The following is a 21,594-nucleotide window of genomic DNA, read 5'->3' on the forward strand; positions in this document are numbered from 1 at the left end:
AGGTCACTCTGCTAGCAAGTGGCAGAGCCAGGTCTGGAACCTAGAATTCTCTGGCTCCTAAGCCACCTTGTTTACCTCACTGTCACACTGTCTCTCTGGAGACTGTCTAACAAATAGGGAAATGCTTATGGTATAATGCTAAGTCAAAAGAGGGCAGCACATTGCATAATCAGTGTGAATACAACCATTTTATTAAAAAAAGGAAGCTAATCTACACATAGAAAAGGCTAGAGGGAAATGTAGCAAATGGTTCCATGTTGTACTTGGGTGATGTTTGTCTTCTAATTCTGTATTTTCTGCATTTTCTTTAATATAATTTTATTTATAATAAAATAACATTAATAACATTAAGAGCAATTACAAGTTCATAACTCTTCTCATGTTTGAAAATTACACTCTATTGGTTTCTCTTCTCAGTTCTAGACTTCCCTGAATAGAAACTCTCAAAGGCCAGGGTAGGAAGTAGGTATTGCAGCCATGTTCACCACCCACCCCACAGCTGACAACCTTGCGACTGGAGCAGGCTGTCAAAATTAAGCCTGGGAGGAAGGAAGTTCCAGACAGAACCCGGGCTTCTCCTACCACCTAGGGCTTTCTGGACAGCGCTTCTAGAGATCAGTTACTTTTTTTTTTTTTTCTAAATAGCCGGCCGAATGCTCTTTTTCCAGCTCTGGCTGATTTGTTAGCTTCAGCCTGGCGGGGACGCCTGCCAGGTACCTGGCTCCGTGAGCACCGCCCAAACTGGTCAGGCCAGTCCGCCGGTGGTGGTTTCTGCCAGGACTTGCCCGCGCGCGCGCACGCGCGCGACCTCAAATGTAAGTGTGAGTGTGTGTGTGTGTGTGTGTGTGTCTGTGTGTGTGTGTTAGAGACCCACCCTTTTCCCCCAGCAACCCAGGTAGGTGGAAGGCAGCTGCAGGCACCAGGCTAGCAGTCAGGCCAGATGGGTGGAGTTGAATTAATCTAACCTGGAATTTCAACTTGGCCTGAACAACAGGTGAGGGAAAAAAGCAACAGAGAAGGGGCAGTTTAGCAACTTGGAAATATTCTTGTGCCTTTCCCCTTGCCGCCCACCTGGAAAACATCCCAGGGTGACTTTTCAAAGTGTCTGCTCCTGGTTACAGGACTCGGTTGCGCTGCGGTCCCCTCCGAGCCCCTCCTGAACGCTGTCCTCCTCGGTTACCCTCCGCGACGCGCCCGTTCCCCCTCCTCTGAGGCAGGGCGGGGGTATCGGATTAGTCTTTGTTTTCGACGCGAAAGAGCCGAGCGCCGCACGGGGGAGGCTAGGGATGGCAGGGTCCCGGGGGCCGCCTGGGCAGGGCGCTCGGCCGTGACCCCCGCGAAGGTGCCCCGCCGCCGGCCAGCGCGGCCTCTGTCCCCGGGTACCCCCTCTTTGCCAGCCGGGCTGACTCGGTACGCAAACCCTCGATGCCCCCCATTGTCCTGCCTCGAAACGAGCGAGCAGCAGGGAGTGGGGGGGGGGGTCAGTCGGGTGGGCTCCCGAGGGAGCTGGGGCCGTCCCAGACCGCTCCGGCCCGCTGGGAGTGGCAGGAAGTGGGGACAACGGGCCGGCTCGGAGAGGGCCTAGGCTGGGAGGTCCGCGTGCCCCACCCCGTGCGGCCCGCCTAGCCCGCCTCGGCTGCAGAAACACCGGAGGGCGGGCGCGGCTCTCCCGAGGGTGGTGGCCGGGTCCAGGCAAGGCCGACCGCGGGGTTGGGGAGGTCCTGCAGGTGCAAAGGCGCGGCGGCCGGGCCAGACCCTGCCCCCACCCACTCGTGGGTCGCCCGCTTCGTCCCCTCCCCCTCCCCGGGAACTAACCCCCTCGCGCAGCCCCAGGCCCGGCAGAGGGGGCGACGGCGAGGCCGGCGGGGCTCAGCGGGGCCGCACGTGCGCGCCCTCCCGGGCGGGGGAGTCCCCGGGCGAGCACGTGCCGCGGCGCGCGGGGGGCGGGGAGTCCCGCGGACGCCTTCATTGCTGCTGCTGCTGCCGCCGCGGCCGCCGCTGCCTCTTCCTTCCTCCTGCGCCGTCCCCTCCTCGGCCTGGGCGGGGGGCTCCGCGCGCCGAGCTCGGCCGGGCCAGGCGCTCCAGGAGGCGGGCGCCCCAGGCGGCGGCGGCGGCGGCCGCGACGGTGGTGGCAGCGGCGCGGGCCGGGAAACTTTGCCCCTTTGTGCGCTCCGCCCCGGAGGCGGCGGGCAGGTCGGTGCAGTCGGTGCCTTTCCGGCTCCGGGGTGGGGGAGGGGCGGCGGGGAGGCGTGGGGGGCCCGGCCTCGGGGGAGGGGACGGCCCGGGGCCGGCCGGAGGGGCCGCTACTTTGTTGCGGGGGACAGGGCGGGGGTGCTACGGGTCACAGTGTAGCGGAGCCAGGCGGGGGCGGCGGGGCGGGGCGGGGGCTGCGGAGCCGCCGGAGCCGAGCGGCCGAGGCCCCAGAACAAAGGAGCCCGAGCGGCGGCGCGCGCGCGGCCCGGGCCGAGCTGGAGCGCGCCCCCCTCCCCGCGCCCCCTCGGCGGAGCGGGCTGCCCGCCCCGGTCCGGCCAGCGGGCGGGGGGCGCGGCGGGGCGGCCGGCGCGGGCTACCCCGGGCGCGACCCCCCTCCAGGCGGCTTCCGTGCCGGGGGCGCCCGGGCAGCCCCGCCGAGTGCAGCTTTCAGCAAACTTTATTTTGAAAGCTCTGCTCCGTTGGGGAGGCCCCAGCGACCTCCAGTGAGGGGTGTGTGTGGGAATTTGGGTGAAACTCTCCCAGGCCCGTGGGGGTGGGGCAGAGGACAACTTTCTTATAAATCACCTTATCACCTCCTTCAGTTCCTCGTCCAGGTTCCCTTAACACTCCACCAGACCCTCAGCCCCCTCCCTGGGACAGGGAGTGGGTGATAGCGCGCTGCCAGGGGTTCTGGGCAGAGCTTCATTAAGCAAGCCCCTTCTCTTCCCCCATTTTCTTTTCCCAGCAGCAGGAAGAGGTAACATGTGAAAGTTGTTCCTGAGCCCCAGGTGATGCGCTTCCCCTTTCTGTCTCTTTCAGGCAGCGTTGCCTTCATCATCCTGACAGGAGAGGAGAAATATCAGGAGAAACTCCTCACCCTGCTGTGCCCCCACCACACACCTGCCCACCTCATGCCTGGGTCCAGGGTGGGTGAGGGTGAAGAGCCCACCCAGTCAAGATGATCCCTCCTCTGGGTACTGCTGCTGCTGTCCTCCCCCAGACCCTGGGCCCCAGCAAGTGGGAGATTGGCCCCCAACTGAGCCCTATCAGACTGCTGCAGAGGAGGTGAAGAGGGGTTGAGAAGAGGCGCCCGCCCCAGAGACTGGAGCTGATTGCCTTCACCTTGTAGGCTCTTGACTGTTTTAGGAAAGAAGGACCTGTTGGTCGCCTTTGTAGCCAGGCAGGAAGCTGGACAGTGGCTCTGCCCTGGCACCTATGCCCCCACTTCTGGCAGCGTCATGAGCCAGTTTCAGGTGCCCCTGGCAGTCCAGCCGGAACTGCCAGGCCTTTATGACTTCCCTCAGGGCCAGGTAATGGTAGGGGGCTTCCAGGGGCCTGGGCTCCCAGTGGCTGGGAGTGAACCTCAACTCCGAGGGGGTGGAGATGGGCGAAAGAAACGGAAACGGTGTGGTACTTGTGAGCCCTGCCGACGGCTGGAAAACTGTGGGGCTTGCACCAGTTGTACCAACCGCCGCACACACCAAATCTGCAAACTGCGCAAGTGTGAGGTGCTGAAGAAAAAAGTGGGGCTTCTCAAGGAGGTAAGCTGGCCCGTGCTTGGCCACCCTGTCCCCTCAAGGGTGCTGTATTCCCAAGCGTCTTGTTAAAGACAGTTAAGCCCTTCCACTCGTTCTGAGCCTCTTGGTCCAACTTTGAGTGTTAGTGTCATTGGAAGCTGGCTTGGGCTCCTTTGCTGGACTGATAATTAATTAGGGAGTTACTGGGTCACAGAGGACTCTGAGCTAGCACTCTCATCTCTGATGTCTGCATTTGTCCAGCTTAATCACTAGAGGTTTCTTGTCCTGCTGGAAGCCTCAGTTGTATTTCAAGGTCACACCAATGCTTGGGTGATGTGAAGAGTGATGGTGTCAGGTAAGAGATGAAAGCTGATGGGTTTGGAAAGGAAAATTTGGAGTGATTTTATGCTACCCTGATGGAGTGGGATATTTCTTTCCATAAGCCTTTTTCTTGGGCACCATCATTTTTCTCAGAAAGATGGCACGAGAGCCAGTTGAAACTGCTAGGGAATTTAATGGGAATCCCAGGATTTGGGTGCCCCTTCTAAGTATGTCTTGAAGTCAGAGTGTTTATCTGTGTTTCAGGACCTGGCTTAGTTCCTTGGTGTGTCAGAAGCACTCAGATACTAATTGAAAGAATGAATGGTGTATTTTTGAGACATTGTCAACCCCAGGGAGGGGTACTCCCTTTATTTAGAGTATGGGGATAGAGGGAGGGAAGGAGGAGTTGGGGTGAGATCAGAGGAGGAAAGTGGAGAGGCAGTGACCCTGCATTGGCCATTTTTTCCTTCCACAAGGTTGGTGGCAGCCGTGACAGCGGAGAGTTGGCAGAAATAGGGATGAGTGAAGTTGAGCAGCTTGGGAGGCGCCGTGTAGTGGCTGAGGTTGCTCCAGGCAGCGGAACTGGCGCTGGACAGAGACGGAGGCCTGCGCTGTCTGTGGGGCTCCCTGGCTCTGCCACTGATTTGTCCGGGGCTCAGAAAGCTGAGTCCCCTCTCTGGGCCTGTCTTCTCCCTAGGGAAATGGAGGGGTTGTGCTTGATGGTCTTTGAAGCCCTTTCCAGCTGTGAGCCGCTGTGCTTCTGAGGGCTAGGGCACCTGTGGCTTCGATGGATTGGCGCTGGTGCTCAGGGTTTCCCTGACCGCTGAGTGCAGAGCTGTGCCATGGGCTTGGTGGGGCTGTGGTCCCGTGGCTAGGAAGAATGATTCCAAGTGTTGGGGGCAGGGAGGTGGGTGTTGCGGGGATATTTCTGCTCCCTCTCACTTTCTCTTGTCCACCCCAGTGGAAGCTGTATATCCTCATCTGGGGATCCCCGACTCGGTGCCCTATTTCCCCGGTCTCTGGTTAAAACGGACATCTGGATCACATCTGCAGCTCCCACCCCAACTTGAGAGAAGTGTCCAGCCCCTTTCCGTTCGTGGTGTTGGGGGGAGTTGGCATCCTGCTGGACCAGTGCCTCGTGGGTCATTTCTGAAGGGGAGTGGGATCAGGGGTGAGATTTACTTCTGGGCATGAGACCTGGTGTTTTGGGGAGAGGAGACCCTGCCCAGGCTACTTTGTAAAGCTGGGTTCCTTAGCTTCCTTCCTTGCTTCCAGGGTTCACCCCCTTCTCCGTCCCGTTGTCTAATTCCATTCCTCCGGTAATCAAATTTGAGGGCTGGGGGGCTGAGCTTTCTAGGCTGGATGTTCCTGGAACCAGTGGCCCTTGTGAACCATGTGTAAGCTTTTCTTTCGGCAGTGATGAGGCAGGCATACCTGAGGGAGAGGGGCTGGAGTGAGGCCAGAGTCCCATCATCCTTGTGTGTGAGCTGCTGGCCTGGACTTGACGGGTGGTCGGAGTTAAGATACGCGGGATCGGAGTTGGCTAAGGCTTTGAGACAACCCTGCTGAGAGATGTCTGCATCCCTACGGACCTTGCAATGGTTGGCTGCCCCTCCGGGCCCCCAGGGTCAGGGAAAGTGCAGCTGGTGGCCTGCGGTATCCCAGGACAGAAGGTCCACATGACAGTCCATGACTGTATCCCAGTTTCTGGAGAAACAATGGAAAGGAGACAATGGAGTGAGCTTTTTCTTAAAGCTAATTTTCTTTGACTTAAAGAGGAGTATTTTGTTTTAATAATAGGATCTTTTTACTTAATGTTTAAAATGTGCTTGCTTTTATGAAATGAAGGTGTTGATAGAAAGTTGATCTATCTTTTTTTAAAAGAATACTTTACTTGACAAAGTACAAAATGGTAACTAATATCTGTCTCCATAATTGTTTTTTAATTTTATTTATTTTTTAATTCTTACCTGAGGATGTTTTTATGGGGTTTATTTGTTTGTTTTTTGTGTTGTTGTGGGTTTTTTTGAGAGAGAGATCAATTTGTTGTTCCACTTATTTATGCATTTATTGGTTGATTTGTTGTATGTGCCCTGACCAGGGAACCCACAGCCTTGGTGCATCAGGATGATGGATGCCCTAACCAACTGAGCTACCCGGCCAGGGTCTGTCTCCATATATATTTTTTATTGGTCCTCGCAGGCTGAAAGCGTGGGAACCACTGCCAGGCTACACTGCATTTAATGGATGCACCTCTAGCAGAGCTGACATGCCTAGAGGCTTAGCCTGAGTGAAGGAGCTCCAGAAGTAGCCCAGCTTTTACCAGCCCCCCAGGGGACTGCTGGGACCTTCACCTTTAGATCTGAGCAGCCATGTGGCGCAGGAACAAGTCCCAGGACTGGGGAAGTTGGGAAGGGAGAGGATGCATTCCTGGCATCTGAGTTTTCTTTGGTTTTGGCTCAGGAATAGAACTTTAGAATTTGGCCCTGACTCTTCAGGTGGAATAAGACAGCATCCCAGGAGTCTCCTGGGAATCAGACCATCTCCTTGCATCCCTGCTTCTTGGTATTTCCTCCTCTGGGCACCTTTTCCTTACTTCCATCCTGTCTCCACCTCTCCCTGGCTTTCTTTGAGCTATCTGCTGACAGCTGCTTTGGATCATCCTGTAATCGGGTAAACGTTATCTTGGTTTCCCCGGCTTCCTGCCCTGTTCCTCACCCGTTTTTCAGTGGAAGGGGTGGGTGGCAGTGTTGTGGAGCCTCTCTACTCAGAGGAGAAGTCCAGCATTTTAAGGCTAGAGACGGCTCCCAGAGTGGGCCCTCCCACCAGATGCAGTTGACTGCTTCTGTACTGACAGGGTTCACTCCTGTACCATGGTCTTCCTTCCTAGTTCTGGGAAGGATTTAGATCCTGGGCTGTTTGATCTCTACATTCTTTTTACCTGAGTGGTGGCTCGTAGCACAGGACAGCTGAATAGAAAAGTCAGACTTGGTGGGTGTGGCCTCAGAACCCAAATTAAGAGCTGTGCCACTTAACTCGCCTGAGCATCAGTTTTCTCATTTGTCAGATGGGGTAACCCTTCTTTGCAGGGTTGCTGTGAGAATTGAGATAAAGTTTGCATAATGCCTGACACATAGTAGGTAATCAGTGCATAGCTATAGAACAGTTCTAGAACATGTAGAAAAGAATTAATCTTTATGCATAAACAACTGTGCATTAGTGAGCCTCCAGGTTACAATTGTAAAGACGCAATTCATGTTAAACGTTTATCTCAAGACATTCCCTAACATGCTCATAGAAGAACTGCGGGGCCGGGCATAGGGAGGGAGGAGTTTGCCAGCCTCTCTGCTGGGGAGGAGGCTGGGCATCAGGAGCAAGGAGCCACTCTGGTCCTGACTGAAAAGTTACTCCTGGGCAAGGGAAGTGAATACCTGATAGGGTAGGAGGAAAACCCTTTGTGGGGAAAAAAAAACCTGTATGGGAAGATATATGCATGAGGGTGGGAGCATGACTGAGAATGTTATCAGTGAAAATGGAAAGAAAGGGGAAAATATGTGGTGTGAGACATTGACCCTCAAGCAAGTGGTTGAAATAGCTCTCTTTGCTGGTTTTGAGATGACACCCGGCCGGGCGTGGCTCAGTGGTTGAGCGTCGACCTGGGATCTAGGCGATCAGGGTTCAATTCCCGGTCAGGGCACATGCCTGGGTTGAGGGCTTGATCAATGACTCTCTCATCATTGACGTTTCTATCTCTCTCTCTTCCTTTCCTTTCCTCTCTCTGAAATCAATAAAGATATATTAAAAAAAAAAAAAGAGATACCTTGGAATTAGGGATCTCTCAACAAAGTCAGAACACTTGATGGATTCTTGCCTGCCAGTAGGTCTATCGTCCTGAAGATAGAGGCTGTGAGGAGGGATCCTTTCAACCAACAAAGGGATAGAGTTGATGGGTGAAGTAGAATTGATGAGACTGTAGAGAAAGGGACCCCATCATAGTGGTTGTGAGGCCAGAGGGAAGGCTGGGCAAGGAGAGGTGTTTGCCATAGACTTGAGACAATTGTTTTTCAAAAAGTTTTTAACCCCATGGCCACAGACTCTGAAAGGGAAGTTAGCTGGAGGGATAGGATTGCTCTTTAAAAAGGAAATGCTGATGGAACAGTCCTGAATGGCGCCCTAAGGAGGAAGGTGGTGGGAGAGAGAAGGAACTGAACCAGCTGTGTGTTGCATGGCTGCTGTCTAGTGAGTGCAGAGGGTAACAGACCATGCTCCTCGTGTGGAAAAGGGTGCATGACACTGAAAGCAGATTCGAGAGTGGTCTGACCCCTTAGGAGGAGCGTCAGGAACTCCAGTGACCAGAATGTGCTGAGGCTGGTAGAAGATATTCAAGACAATAAAAGCCTTTTATATACTCCCAGCAAGAAAGAGAAGGAAGAGATAGGCTTACAACTTCAGGGAGCATAACCCGTGACACAGAGAAAGCAGCCATTGGGTCCCTGTTGTGTTAGGAGGTGTAAACTGGGAAGGACCACAACGTGTGTGGTTAGGAAAGCAGAGCCAGCTGGCTGCCCTGCCTGAGTCTCAGTCATTTGCTCCCTCAATCCCTACTGAACACCTTCAGATATGTTTGTGGAATGACATCTGTATGAATTATGATGATTGAGATGGGGCCAAAAGACCAGAGACAGGCAAAAAGTCCACATTTTCAAAGAAATTTTGGAAATTATAAGTTAAAAGTTTGACGTCAATTTTTGACAGTTTTAGAGCAGATTGTTACAAAGGTGGCTTGTGAGGCTTTAGAAAGGCAAGTGGTGAGTTTTGGGGGTTCCCGTGGTTCTTTACAAAGCAGCCTAGTCAAACTCACATATCTGGACTTCTGCAAATAAATGATGGTATCTCCTGCCAGCTTCTTGGACAGATCAGAGGGCCAGTTTTTTAATTTAAAGTCATCCTGATGAGATGGTGCTGGTATAACTGCCCTGGTTCAATCTTTTTATCAACCATGTGAACCAGGGGTTCCACATTGGGATCACCTGAGTCCCACCTCCAGGAACCTGATTTAATTGGTGAGCCCAGGTGGGCTGGGGCTCCCAGGTGTATCTAATGTGTAGTTAGAGTCAAGTCCTCTGATACAGATGAGAGCTGAGCTGATGGGCACCTACCTGGACTCTTCTGTAAATTGCTCACCTGAGTCTTGGGGCACCTGAGTGGTTCACATCCATACTCCCACTTTGCTAATCAGTGGACCAGAAGCATTGGCATCAACTGGGAGCTCGTTAGAAATGCAGACTGTCAGGCTCCACCTTACACCTAGTGAGTCAGAATCTCCACTTTAACCAGGCTCCCAGGTGATCTGTATGTCCAGGAGAGTTTGAGGAGCTGGCCACTGGGAGAAGGGAGGGGGCGCGTAGAGAAGAGAACAGAAGTAAGTCTTGATAAACAGGTAAAAGAACTCCAGGTGCCATCAAGGTTAAAGAGGGTGACCCACTTCATTTCTTTAACCTGTAGGTAGGCCAGGGAGACCAGTACCTTTTGAGATTGATTCCAGGTTTACCCTTGTTCTGGAGACCATTTCCTGCTAGCCTCGTGAGTTATCAAAACCCGTTAGGAATCTGTGTGTGTTCTGAGAATAGTTGGGAAAAGGCTCTCAGATGTGTGCTGTTCAGGAGCCTGACTCAGGGTGTTGGAGCCCCGTGGAGGAGGAGCTGATGGTGATTGTGAAGAGAAAGATCACGTTCATAGAATCTTGGGACTCACCGAAGGGCCTGGAGGCTTATGCAGCCGAAGGCATGTGTACCCTCTTCATAAGATGTAGGTAGGGAGGTGAGTCAGATCTGTGTGTGTGTGTGGGGGGAGATGGTGCAGGTATTAAGTTGAATAATATAGATTAAGGGCTTAAGGAGACTGGTACAGTCTGATAAATCCAAAGTCCTGTACTTGTTTTAAAAACGAAGAAATAAATGCGCAAGTAGGGAACCCTGCCTTCCAAGAAGGTAGGAAGAGCTGAAACTCTAAAAGGGATGTTGATAATCTATACTGAGATCTGTCAGAGTGGTTGCATGAGAGACGATTGAAGGAAACAGCCTGTTCACCTTGGAAATGGGTAGAGGAATGCAGGCTAAGGCCCCTCTCGTGTGGAAGGCGGAGTCAGTTCCGTGGTGTAGAGGAGTGTGCAGAACATTTTTTAGTGGGTGGTGGTTATAAGCAGGTAGACTGAACCCATGTTAGAAAAGAGAATTGTCTTAACGTTTGCAGCTGTTCCAAGATTGAAGAGCAAGCCCTAAGCGGTGGTGCGTTTCCTGTGTCTGGTAGAGGCTGGGCGCTGACTGGTGGGGATGTTACACTTGGCGTCTCTTGCTAAGACTACATAAAAGTATAATGGCACGTCTATTTTCATATTCCTCAGATAACTATGTTGCAGAAGAAACATCTCCTTTAGACCATAAAGTTTTTGTCAAGTTCCAGAGAATCTTATATGTAGACCTGTTCTCAGACCTAGTTTGGAATAGACTCTGAACTTTCTGAAAACTTCAGCGAAATGTTGTGAATGTGCAGGGCTTTCTTCTCTCGGGAGAAGGTCCGTGGTTTTCAGTAGATTCTCAAGAGTACTCATGACCGCCCCAAATTTAACAAGCATGCTCTACTGGAGCTGTCCAGTTATGGTAGCCATTAGCTACGTGTGGCTATTTAAATTCAGATTAATTCAAATTAAATTCAGCTCAGTCGCACTAGCTGCCTTTTTATGTGCTCCATAGCGGCCTGTGGCTAGCAGCTTGTGAATTGAACGTGCAGATAACATTTCCATCATCGTGGGAAGTTCTCTGTAGGACATGGAGTTGCCCTGTGTGATATCTGAACCCTCACCCAGACCTATTTCTGGGTTGGGGAAATAGCCATCCTGGTTGGCTGCTCTCAGAAGGGTATTTTAGGTTAGGATTCCTGTTCCCTCCCCAAGTGAGGGATATGGAAGGGGACAGTGGTTTCCTGGGTTCTAACCCACCGTGAAGCTCATTGCTTTTCCTTGTGGGCATGGCCATGTTTTAATAATCAGCTATGGGAAAGGAATAGCAGGAGGAGTCAGGTGTGGCTCTCCACCCAAATGCTCTCTCCAAAGCTCCCAATGGAAAGTTGCCTCTCTCACCCACAGACTTGACCGGAGGCCCTAGTGAAACTTGACCATGTTTACTTCTGGCCCCAAACTTACCTGTGCGCAGACCCATGCCAACCAAATCGTCGCCTCTGTGCCTTGGGCGTCTCATTCTCGAAGGTAGTGAGGTGACCAGGCAAGTTAAACGACCACATCAGGGGCCTCAGGCATTGTCACTGATTCTCCACTCGCCTCCCCATCAATTCTTTTTTTAAATTATTTTTTAAAATCCTCACCTGAGGATATGTTTCCATTGATTTTTTTTATTTGATTTTTTTTTTTTTTTAAAGAGAGGAACAGAGAGGGAGAGAGAAACATCAGTGATGAGAGTCATTGATCGGCTGCCTCTTGCATGCCCCCAACTGGGGATCGAGCCCACAACCCAGGCATGTGCCCTGACTGAGAACTGGACCTGTGACCTCCTGGTTCATAGGTCGATGCTCAACCGCTGAGCCACGCCAGCTGGGCTCCATTGATTTTTTTAGAGAGAGAGGAAGGGAGAGAGATCAATGTAAGAGAAACATGAATCAGTTGCCTCTAGTATGTGCCCCAACCAGGAATGGAATCTGCAACCCTTTTGGTGTACGAGATGATGCTCCAACCAACTGAGCCACCTGGCCAGGGCTCCCCATCACTTCTTTACAGCTCCCTTGTGGACTGAGGGCAAGATGCTCAGGAAGGGACCTCTTCATCTTTCTGGAGCCCTCTGCAGCCTGGCTGGCTGTTTGGGGGAGAGTTCCCAAGGGTTGCTGTGGCCTCTGCCCGAATGTCTGTGCACAGCCTGTCTGCAGGGCCGAGGCTGCTGGAATACCTAGAGTGGACACCCCTCCGTGCTTATCTCCTGTCATTTCCATAAGAAATCTGATAACCTAAGTTTTAGTCACTAAGGAAGGGGAAAAAAAAAAGCTGCAGCCCAGTATTAGGTGACTGGCTGGCCTTTAGGTGACCGCAAGTCCAGGGAGGTTGCTCGCTTGCTTCAGGTCACACAAGCTCTGTTTCTGCCCTACTGGCTCTGACCTGCACAAGTTCCAGCTCTTGTCGTGCCCCACGTTCCACACCCAGCCAGAGACAGATCAGTGTACCTCCCACCACTGGCAAAGCAGCAAGTCTAGATTCTCCAAATGGAAGGGAAGTTAGACTGGGTAGAGTCACTTGGAGGCATTTGCGAGAGCTGCATGTGCCCCGCAGCTTCCCACCTCTCCTAATCACGGCCAGGAAGCCTCAGGTAAGAGTGTGGAGAGCTGGGTTGAAAAAAAGTATCAAGGTATTGGAGTAGAGGCTGTTCCACTTCTAAGCCATTCCTTGTGAGGACCTTGGGTGACTCTCTTGTCTTATTTTTTTCTCTGTCTTTTTGTTGATTGCTGATTCCCTTTAAGGGTAAACTCTGGGTGTCCCAGTTCCCATGTTGATGCTGAGAATCACCCTGGAGCACTAGAAGAGGGATGGCAGACTCACACTGTGAGGGCTGGGTCCTGTCTGGACTGTGTCCCCTGCTGCAGCAGGGAGCCGTCGGGAGGAGGAGAGCTACGCTAGGACAGAGGAGAGACACCTTCCTGGAATGCTCCCTCCCTCCCAGGACCTACAGTACCTGTGCCTGGGGGGGGGGGGGGGGAAGCTCCTCCCTCTGGCATTGCTTCAGTTTCCCCGCAGCGGGACGTCATCTGCTTTAACTTGTAGACCAGTGAGTTGCTTTCCCAGCCTCATTCAGCAAGTCTCGCCTGGCTGTGTGCAGGGCTGCCGCTGAGCCCGGGTTATGGGTAAAGGGGAGGCAGTGCGTACTCTGTCCCTGATGAGCTCACGGTCTGTGGAGGAAGATGAGCGTGGAAACAAATAATTACAGTGTGGTTTGGTAGGGCTACAGGGGAGGGATGCCTTGAGGGCAGAGACCAGCCTTTAGTCATCTTTGGGACCAGAGAGCCCAGTGGGAAAGGGAAGGGACGTGTTTTGAGAGTTTCAGTCTAGCGATATGTGAATGATTGCGGGGGGGGGGGGGGGGGGGGCGGACTTCCAGGAGGAGGGAGAAATCTCCTCTGAGTCTGAGGTGTGTAGAGATGCTACCCGAATGCTTGAATGCTTGTCATTGGTGGCAGGAGTGTGGAAGGACACAGGTCACAGGGGGCCACCTTCAGGTGTTCCTGGATCCTGCAGGTGGAAGGTAAGACTCTGTGTTAATTCCTCTTGGAAGTTTTCCGAGAGGCTGCTCCCCGGTGTCTGAACCACTGAGCATTCCCCTCCCACCTCTTAAGGTCCCGTGTTACTTACTTGGTTTCTGGAATATTTGGTGGCCCCAGGCTGTTGAATGTGAGGTGGGGAGACCCTATTGAGGTTCATAGACTGTAAGACCTCCTCACAAGCACCTAGGAGGGCATGCGGAGTTTGGGCGGAGCCACAACTGCCACCTGTCAGCCTGCTGCCACGATGCATTCTGTTTGTTGGTACTGAAGCGTGTAGGTGGAGTTGGCCGGCTCTGACCCTCTCCCGGTGGACGTTGCTGGGTGCCTGGGTTCAGTCTGGATCTGCTGTATCTCCAAGGAGGAGCACCTTCCTTCTTTCCCTGCTGCTGCTGTTCCTCCTCCTCAGCCTCCTCCCTGAGATTGCTGTTGACACAGACTTCCGCTGCCAAAGCTAATTGTGAGGCCTGATCAGTGAATGAAGGCAAAGGCAGTTCCCATGACAACCGCAAAGAGTTTCAAATATAGGGGATGATGTGTGTGATGGGCTGCAATTACTTGGGTGGAAATTGATGCGTGGACACCCGGGACTTCAAACATAGCTCTGAAGGTGGAGGGGGTGTTGGGTTTCCTTGGCAGGATCCTTTGTGTGATGAAGAAGGAAGAGAGGGAGGTCGCAGACTTCCCCGCGTGGATTCCAGGTGCCTTCAGTGTGTGGAATGTTGGGTAAAACCCCGCAGGGGCTTTGGAAAGGCACAATTCCAGCCATTCTGGTTGGAGAGGCAGCACACCCAGCGAGACAAATAGCAGTAACAAGTGTCAAATGAGAAACATTAGAAGTGCTGTCGGCTGGCAGAGGACCATAGTAACCCGAGAAGGCTTCCTGGAGGAAGTGGGCTTGAGCTGAGCTTTGAAATAAAGCTTTGTGGGGGAGTGACTCGTGCAGGACACAGTCATGGCCAGGGAGGAGAAGTCTGTCTACCCACTGCCAACTCTAGAAGAGGTAGGTTGTTATGAAAATCATGGGGTTACACAGAGCAGCACTGACAGTACAGCTACAAATGAGGGGGTAGCGAGAACCCTGCTCAGTAATTTTCTAGCTGTATGACCTTGGGCAAGGTACTTAGCCTCTCTGTATTTCAATTTCTCCATCTGTAGAATGGGCATGAATAATTCCGGTCTCATTGTTTTGTTTTGATGGTTACATAAGATATTGATATATTTTGCTCCAAGTATGGGGCCTGGCATGGGGTTGGTGCTCGGTCTATGTCTGAATGTGTTCTTATTCCCTAGTTTTTATATATCTGTGTGGTTTCTGGCCTGTGGATATCCATGTTCCTGAGGCTCTCAGTGTTGGGGTATTTTGTGTGTTCTGAGAGTGAGTGAATCTATTCATCTCTCCCTGGTGGTGAGGACTGTGGCCCCATTCCAGAATCCTGGTAGGAGTGCAGGGGGAACTAGAGGTCACCATGGAAGATGAACAGGACCCTTGGCCCCCATATGGAAGGGTCCCAAGTACCTCTGGCCAGTCACTGTGAAGCTCCAAATGTAGAAAGAGGGGCAGATAGAGACAGGACAGGGTTGGGTATGGAGAGTGTCTCTGCTGGAGGCAGGGTAGCCCCAGCACGTGCCTTTGTGAGTCCTTGGAGCCCTGGCTTTTCAGATGCCTCAGAAAAGGCAGGAGGCCAGGGTGGTACAGAGATGGGAGCAGGTGCCCTCCTCAGGGACCACGGGCTCCTCTTAGGGTTGGCATGGGTAGGCGGGTGATTGTAATTGAGGTAGGAATGAGTTAGCAATGGGGGGTGTGTGTGTTGGTGAATCAGAAAGTCAGGGTGGCTCCTGCAGGCTGGTGAGGAAGATGTGGGCTGGGCTGAACAGGCTGAGACTCAGCTCTAGTTTAGTTGTGGCAGGTCCTGCCCTCCCAGGAGAGGAGGTGTCCCTCTGATATTTGGGGATCTCAGAGAGAAAGCCGACCTGGAGAGTGGCCTCTGAATATCGCCCAACCCCCTGCCACTCCTCCCTCCTTGCGTAGAAACTCAGCTCAGCACATTCCAGCTCTGTGCCGAGACTAGTAAAGTGGGGAAGACAGGGCCCCCGCCCACGTGGGGAAAGACCGCCGTGTAAATAAATAACTGAACTTGGTTGTGATTGGTGCTCTGGAAGAGGCCCTTGCGCTGCTCTGTGAAGGCCTTGGGAGAAGTGGGTGATGCTCATAGAGGCTAGATGAGCTGGAAAAGTGACAGAGGGAAGTGACTTTTGGATTAAGCCTTGCTCCTTGCACCAGGTGGGGGAGGGGTGGGGAACCCAGGCAAGAAGCAGCATCTTGAAGTTTCTGATACTATTCTCAGACCCGTAGCTTAAAGGGAAGTGGCTGAATTCAAGTGACCCCATCCCTCTTTGCACTTCCCTGGGATTGGCAGAGAGAGAGGGGTTAGAGAACTGGGAGGAGAAAGGCCTAGATTGGAATTCTAGCCTACCACTCACCAGCTGTGTGCTGTACAGGCTAATAACCAACTTCTATGTACAAGTCCTTTTCCCCGTAAGAGACAGGGTTGTGTGTGAAGTAATTCAAATGAGATGCTCCTACTGGCATGGTTGGCACAGAGCCTGGTACATAGCAGGGGCTTGATAAACTGTGGCAGCCGCAGCAGCAACAGAATTAATTGTTCCTGTCCAAGCAGTGTTTGTTTCCTTATCTAGCAGCAGACTGTGTGTAGGGTGGGTAGGTGGGGCTGGGGTTTGGGGGACCAGGGTAGAGAAGGGACTTTACTTGGCCTGGCTAAGTAAAAGCTAAGGGGTGCAGGAGCCCATTTTTCCGTCTTGAGCCGTGACTCAGGACACTGTTCCTTGCCCTGCCTTGTCACCTGCCCTGGAGAGGAGCCCAGCAGTGCTGCCCTTTGTCCCCAGGGGTGATGAAGGTGTGGGCCCTGTGCCTCCTGGAATCTCCTCACCAGAGGCGAGCTTTTCGCTCTCTCCTAAGGCAGCTTATCCCGGCTCAGTACCCCCTTGGGGCACCAGGTAGGAGCAGCGATTGGGCATCTGTGGTGGACCTGGTAGCAGAGCACATCACTGAAATGGGCTGTTACACATCCTGACTAGCCCTGAGTCACTTCTCTCTGGCCTCAGCTTCTTCATCTGTGAGATGAGAAGTAGCGCAGAAGGATTCCTCCCAGAAACTAAGTGATGGTAGCTAGCAGCACCTACAGTGCATGGGGATGCGCTGCATTTCTGCACAGAATCTTCACATGTATTCCAGGTCACTGTTCTTTGTAGTTGCATTTTACCAGATGAGCAGAGTGAGTGAGGCTAAGGTGCCATCACCAGAGCCCTGCAGCTAGGTAGTGGTGGAGCCAGGAACGCAACTGGATACTTGAGGGACCAGAGTCTGTAACGTCCCCTTCCTGGGGGGTGGAGGCTCTGGGTGTTCAGCTACAGGGAGGGGATGGAGCGGAGTAGAATGTGCCCAGGGATGCCAGGAATTAAATCTAGGAGTGGAGTACAGGGTCTTCCTTGCCCTGTCCTGTTCTCCTGCCCTTCAGTGTCCTGGGCATTGCAGCTTTCAGAGGCTCAGAGCCTGGTGACTGGAGGCCCTTGCTCTTGTGGTCCCAGGGATGGGAAGCCCTGACACTTGGGCGGGGGTGGAAGGGCTGCTGTTGCTCTTCTAAGAGAGAAGAAAGTATCGTGGAGTGGTGGTGGTGATGGGGGGGCTGTCTGGATGGGGTGGGGTATATTCCGGCAGAGGGATGAGCCATCCTAGGGTGAGGTGTGGGTGTTTGCATGGGGAGGGCAGGCTGACTTGGTGAGGCTCTGAGCCACAGGCAGTGTGGGCTTCAGGAAGTCTGTTTTCTGAGGTGGAAGCTGGAGGGAGGGAGGGAGTAGGACTGCATATGGTTAAAAGCCTGGTCTTTAGAGCCAACCAGACCTGGCTGGGAGTTCCTGCTCTGCTGTTTTCTAGCGGTGTCACCTTGGGTAAGTTACTTCACTTGGCTTGCCTTGTTTCCTCATCTGCAAAACAGGGTAAAGGTTCATACTGGTGAGGCTTTATTTTTTCTTCGAAGATTGCAGGGGCTACTGCTCCTCAAGCTTTTGCAGCGCTGGTGCTGGGTGAGGCTGGTGTCCGGGGGTGAGACGCGAGCGGTGGGAGAGGAAATCCCACCAGCTGCTGCTGGACCCCAGGCACGGTCTGTCATTTGACCCTGGAGATGCAGAGGGTGCCTCTGGGGTTACCTTCGGGGTCCCCTACTCGGAGGAGACGGGGTGCCCCGGGCTCCCGGGCCTGCCTGGGAAAGGCGGTGGGCCTGGGCCGCAGCGGACGCGGCTCCGCGGCACCCTCGGAGGCGCCCCCGCCTCCCGGCTGGGCAGGTCCAGCCCCCGGCGGCCCTGCCCCCGCCCGGCCGGCCTCGGGGATTGGCTGGCGAGCGCGCCGCCCCCTCCACACCAGCCTCGCCGGCGGCAGGGAGGGGAGCCAAGCCGGCAGCTGGCCGCCGCCTCCTCTGCAGTGCCTCCCTCCGCGCGCTCCGGCGGGGATAATGGGAGGCCCGCCGGCCCATGCACCAGAGGAGGCCGGCTGAGGTAGGGCGGCAGGGCGGGGAGGGCCAGGCCGGCTGGGCGCTGGAGGAGGGGCAGTGGCCTTTGGATCTCGGGAGGGTGGGAGAAGGAGGCATGAAAACAAAAACACACTGGAAGGCAAATGCGCCTCTCCACTGCGTGTCTGCGCGGCAGCTGGAGGCAGGAAGATGGTCCCCGCTGCCCTTTCTTCCCGAGGCTCCCCCCCCCATCCTCCGCCTCCCCTGCAGCGGTGCTGGGGGTGCAGCGGGAGGACTTGGAGTCTCTCCTGCTGTCAGCCTGGCTCATCTGTCTCTCTGTTTTCTTTTGCAGGTGGAAATAAAGGCTGGTGAAGGAGCCGGGCCCTGGGGACAAGGGGCCGCTGTCAAGGTACCTTGTGTGTGTGTGTGTGTGTGTGTGTGTGTGAGCGAGAGAGGGAGGGAGGGAGGGAGAGAGGGGGGGAGAGAGAGAGAGGGTGTGTGTGTGTGTGTGTGTGTGTGTGGTGGGGGTGAAGTGTTTGACTGGATTGGATAAAAATAAAGGGTCTCCTCGGGTGATCCCTTAATCTCCCACTGTGTGTGTAGCAGCAGCTGAGGGGGAGGGGTGGCGGGGGGTGTGGGCGGCCAATGAATTCTCAGGCCTGTGTGGGTTTTGTTTGGATTCTTTTTGCTTTCTCAGCTGGATGGTTTGGGTGCAGTTGGGATCGGGTTTGTTGAACTGTGTCTTTTTGGTGTGTGTGTGTGTGTGTGTGTTTTTAAAGACATGCAACCCACTACCCACCCTTACCCCTGGAAATCTCTCTTGAGAATGTCTCTGGCACTGTTGGTTTGCATCCAAAATGCAGAAATCCCTGGGTGGGGTGGGAGGGTAGGAGGGAGGGTAAATTGTGCTCCTGAGTCTGAAGCTGATAGGGTGTCATTAGTCATGCTGCTGTCACCATGGAGATGGCTGGAGAGGAGAGGAGGTGGTGGGGGTGAGGATATTTTGGGTAGGGTGGGGGCTGATGCAACATCATGACTGGGAAGCCGGGAGGAGGCTGCTGTTACTCTGTGGCTTGGTGTCTGGGGAACTGGGAAGGGAATGTTACCAGGTGAGTGGGAAGCAGAGAAGGGGCACTGAGCTTCTCCATGTGGTTGTCTGAAGGTCAGGGCTGGGAGTATTTGGGTCAGGGCAGGGCCTGGTGGGGTATCAGCCATTACTAGGATATTCCTCCCAGGTTGACAGGGACTAGGATCAGTAGGTTTCCTTGGGTTTTGTCCCTGTTTTCAGGGCTGAGGACCTGGGGTAAGTTTGGGATTACTCAGCAGTATCCTCTGCTGGCCCGGGGCAGAGAAAACAAAGCGGGAGGCAGTTCTATGTGGTTGTCTCTCAAGTTCAGAACAGAGAGGCTGGGGACAGGTGGGCCGGGCAGGACCGGATGGGACTTTTCTTAGGAGGGAGGGAGCCCATTCTAGCCCATCTCAGCCCCACCTTTCCGTGGGCCCCTGGAGCCTGTGGGGAGCCGGGGGACTCTGGTGGCTTGGGTAGCAGGTGGATGTGCTGCTGGTGTCCCCAGACTCTCCTCCCTGGAAATCCTCCTCCTGCTTCCTGGGAAAGCTGTGGGAAGCTCCGTGGGTGCTGGAAGTGGCACTCTGCCACCTCACTGCCTGGGTGGGAACACTAGCAGGGAGGGGCTCTGCTTCCCCACGTGGGATGGGGGCTCCTGGGTGAGGCTGCAGGGTGGATCAGAAGCCGGGGTGGTTCCTTGGCCTCTTCCCAAGGAACTTGAGGCAAGGAAGTACTTGGGGGAGGGCAGGAATTTGCTTCTAGAGAAGCTTCTGGGGGAAGGAGAAGAGCCAGGTGGCATTGGCTCCCCTGGGGAGCTGGGCATGCCTTGGTGAGGCTGGGAGAAGTGGGTGATCACCTGGGACCAGACTGTGGGAGGCCCCTGAGGCAAGCAGAGGGTGGTTGATACTGTCAGTGCTGTGGGTGGGGAGGAGAAAGCTGTGAGCTCACCCCACACGCTCTTCTCCGGAGCAGAAACCCAGGTTCCACCTCCACTTCCTTCCCTAGCCTCCCACTGCTGACCGGGGAGTGTGCTGTTGAGGTCTGTGGGCACAGAGATCATGGCATGGAGTGCACCTGTTCTGTCCCCCACCCTGGGGAAAGCAGGACAAGGGAATGAGGACAGATGGGCTCAGGGAGGGGGCAGCTCCCTCCCTCCTCTGTGTCTCCGGCCTTGTCAGCCAGAGCTTCCCTCTCTGCTGGGAGGAAGGACTGCTGGCAGGTTTGTTTACTCCCGAAAGCACCCCCTCCCTCCCGCCTAGCGGTGGCTTCTCTTCAGCTCTTTCCAAGTGTGTTCTCCATTTCTCTCTGCCTGCATTCTGCTGGCCCTGCAGTCCTGCTAGAAGCTTCCAGCCTAGTACCTTGACCCTTAATGTTGTGGGCATGTGTCAGGGCTACTTGGAAAACCAGAAGAAGCCCTTCAAATGCGTCTCTCTCTTTCCCCCTTCTCAGACTGGAACCTGAGTTGGCTCTGTTTTTAAAGCTCTGAGGTTGTGTCTGTGCTTGTTTTTATTGTTGAGTTCTCAGTTGGAGGATCACAGCTTCCTTTGGGCCTGCCTTGGGCACTGCCAGCAAGCATGGGGATCTAAGCCCTCTGTCCCTGGGGGCCACCTTCCCTCTATACTGACTTTTCTTGGGTGACGAGTTCAGTGCGGTGTCCCACATACCCTGGATCCTCTTCCGTCAGCAGGTCATGGTGTAGGAAGATGTCTGCTGCATGAGTTCATTCCGAGGTCAGGCCAAGACTCTGGGACAGAGGACAAGGGGGGTCTCACAGTCTGTTCTCATGGGATGGGTGAAATTCACACTGGAAGTCTTAGGGTTGACAGGTGTCCAGTAGCCAGTGGGAATATGCTCATCTACAGTGTGCTGAGTCCTCCCAGGGTTTCAAGAATATCCATGATGTAGGGTGTGCGGAGTTGAGCTTGATAAACACAAGTTGTCACTGTGCTGTCTAGTGTGTTACATGCCTACCCATGATATGCGCCAGAGCACACACTGTTGCTGTCACCTCCTCCTTGGCAGCCTGGGCAGGAGTGAGTGCCCGGTGCCGAGAGCATCATGCTGCCCGACTTTTGGGCTCCCACGCTGCTCCCACGCACTGCCCCGTGGGAATCCTCAATTGGCTGAAGATGTCTGGAAACTATTTTGGGACTGTGCCCAGGATCTCTGCCTTCTATCTCTGCTTTTGACCATTGCAGAAATGCCTCTTTGTTGAGGATCTCTGATCCTCGACTTTCCACACACCGTGGGTGACTCCTACTAGTTTCTTGCCTGCTCTTCCCATTCTCCAGCCCTTTGTGAGGGGGCCGTTTGTAAGCAGCAGGTGAGCATGTCAGGCTAGAGCAGGAAACAAGCCAACCAGAAGGATTTCAAGTTGAGTTTGAGGACAGAGGGGGAGCGAGGGCTTCCCAAGTCCTAACAAGAACTGGAGTTAGAGTCCCAGGGTTCAGCCCTAACTCCTTGGTGACTCCCAACTATATATCCTGGGAGAGAGAGGATGTTGCAGGATAGACAGGTGAGTGGGCCTGAGGGAGCCTTCCTGCCCACTGTAGTGCCCACAGGGATCACTGCAGGGCTCCTGCTGGCTCGCTGAGGAGGGGCCTGCCTGGCTCTGGGCTCCCTCCAGCTGCAGATGGATGGTTCTGCTAGAAATGGT

General features: G+C 54.2%; 1 protein-coding gene across 4 annotated transcripts in view; it reads left to right on the plus strand.

Moving 5' to 3' along the window:
- The first annotated feature begins 887 nt into the window (after positions 1-887).
- The window catches only part of TET3 (tet methylcytosine dioxygenase 3), a 95,563-nt gene continuing 74,856 nt past the window's right edge, over positions 888-21,594 (plus strand). The window contains exons 1-3 of one of the 4 annotated variants that reach the window (XM_081157302.1): positions 888-994; positions 3,013-3,734; positions 18,225-18,281. In XM_081157302.1, the coding sequence (XP_081013428.1) occupies positions 3,432-3,734; positions 18,225-18,281 (360 nt within the window). In that variant the 5' untranslated portion in view covers positions 888-994; positions 3,013-3,431. Of the gene's footprint in view, positions 995-1,958; positions 2,194-2,588; positions 2,704-3,012; positions 3,735-17,829; positions 17,919-18,224; positions 18,282-21,594 lie in introns of those variants that run through there. The other 3 variants (XM_081157300.1, XM_081157301.1, XM_081157303.1) reach the window with 3 other exon arrangements.

Source organism: Miniopterus schreibersii (genome assembly GCF_964146895.1).
Source record: "Miniopterus schreibersii genome assembly, chromosome: 13".
Taxonomy (NCBI): Eukaryota; Metazoa; Chordata; class Mammalia; order Chiroptera; family Miniopteridae; genus Miniopterus; species Miniopterus schreibersii.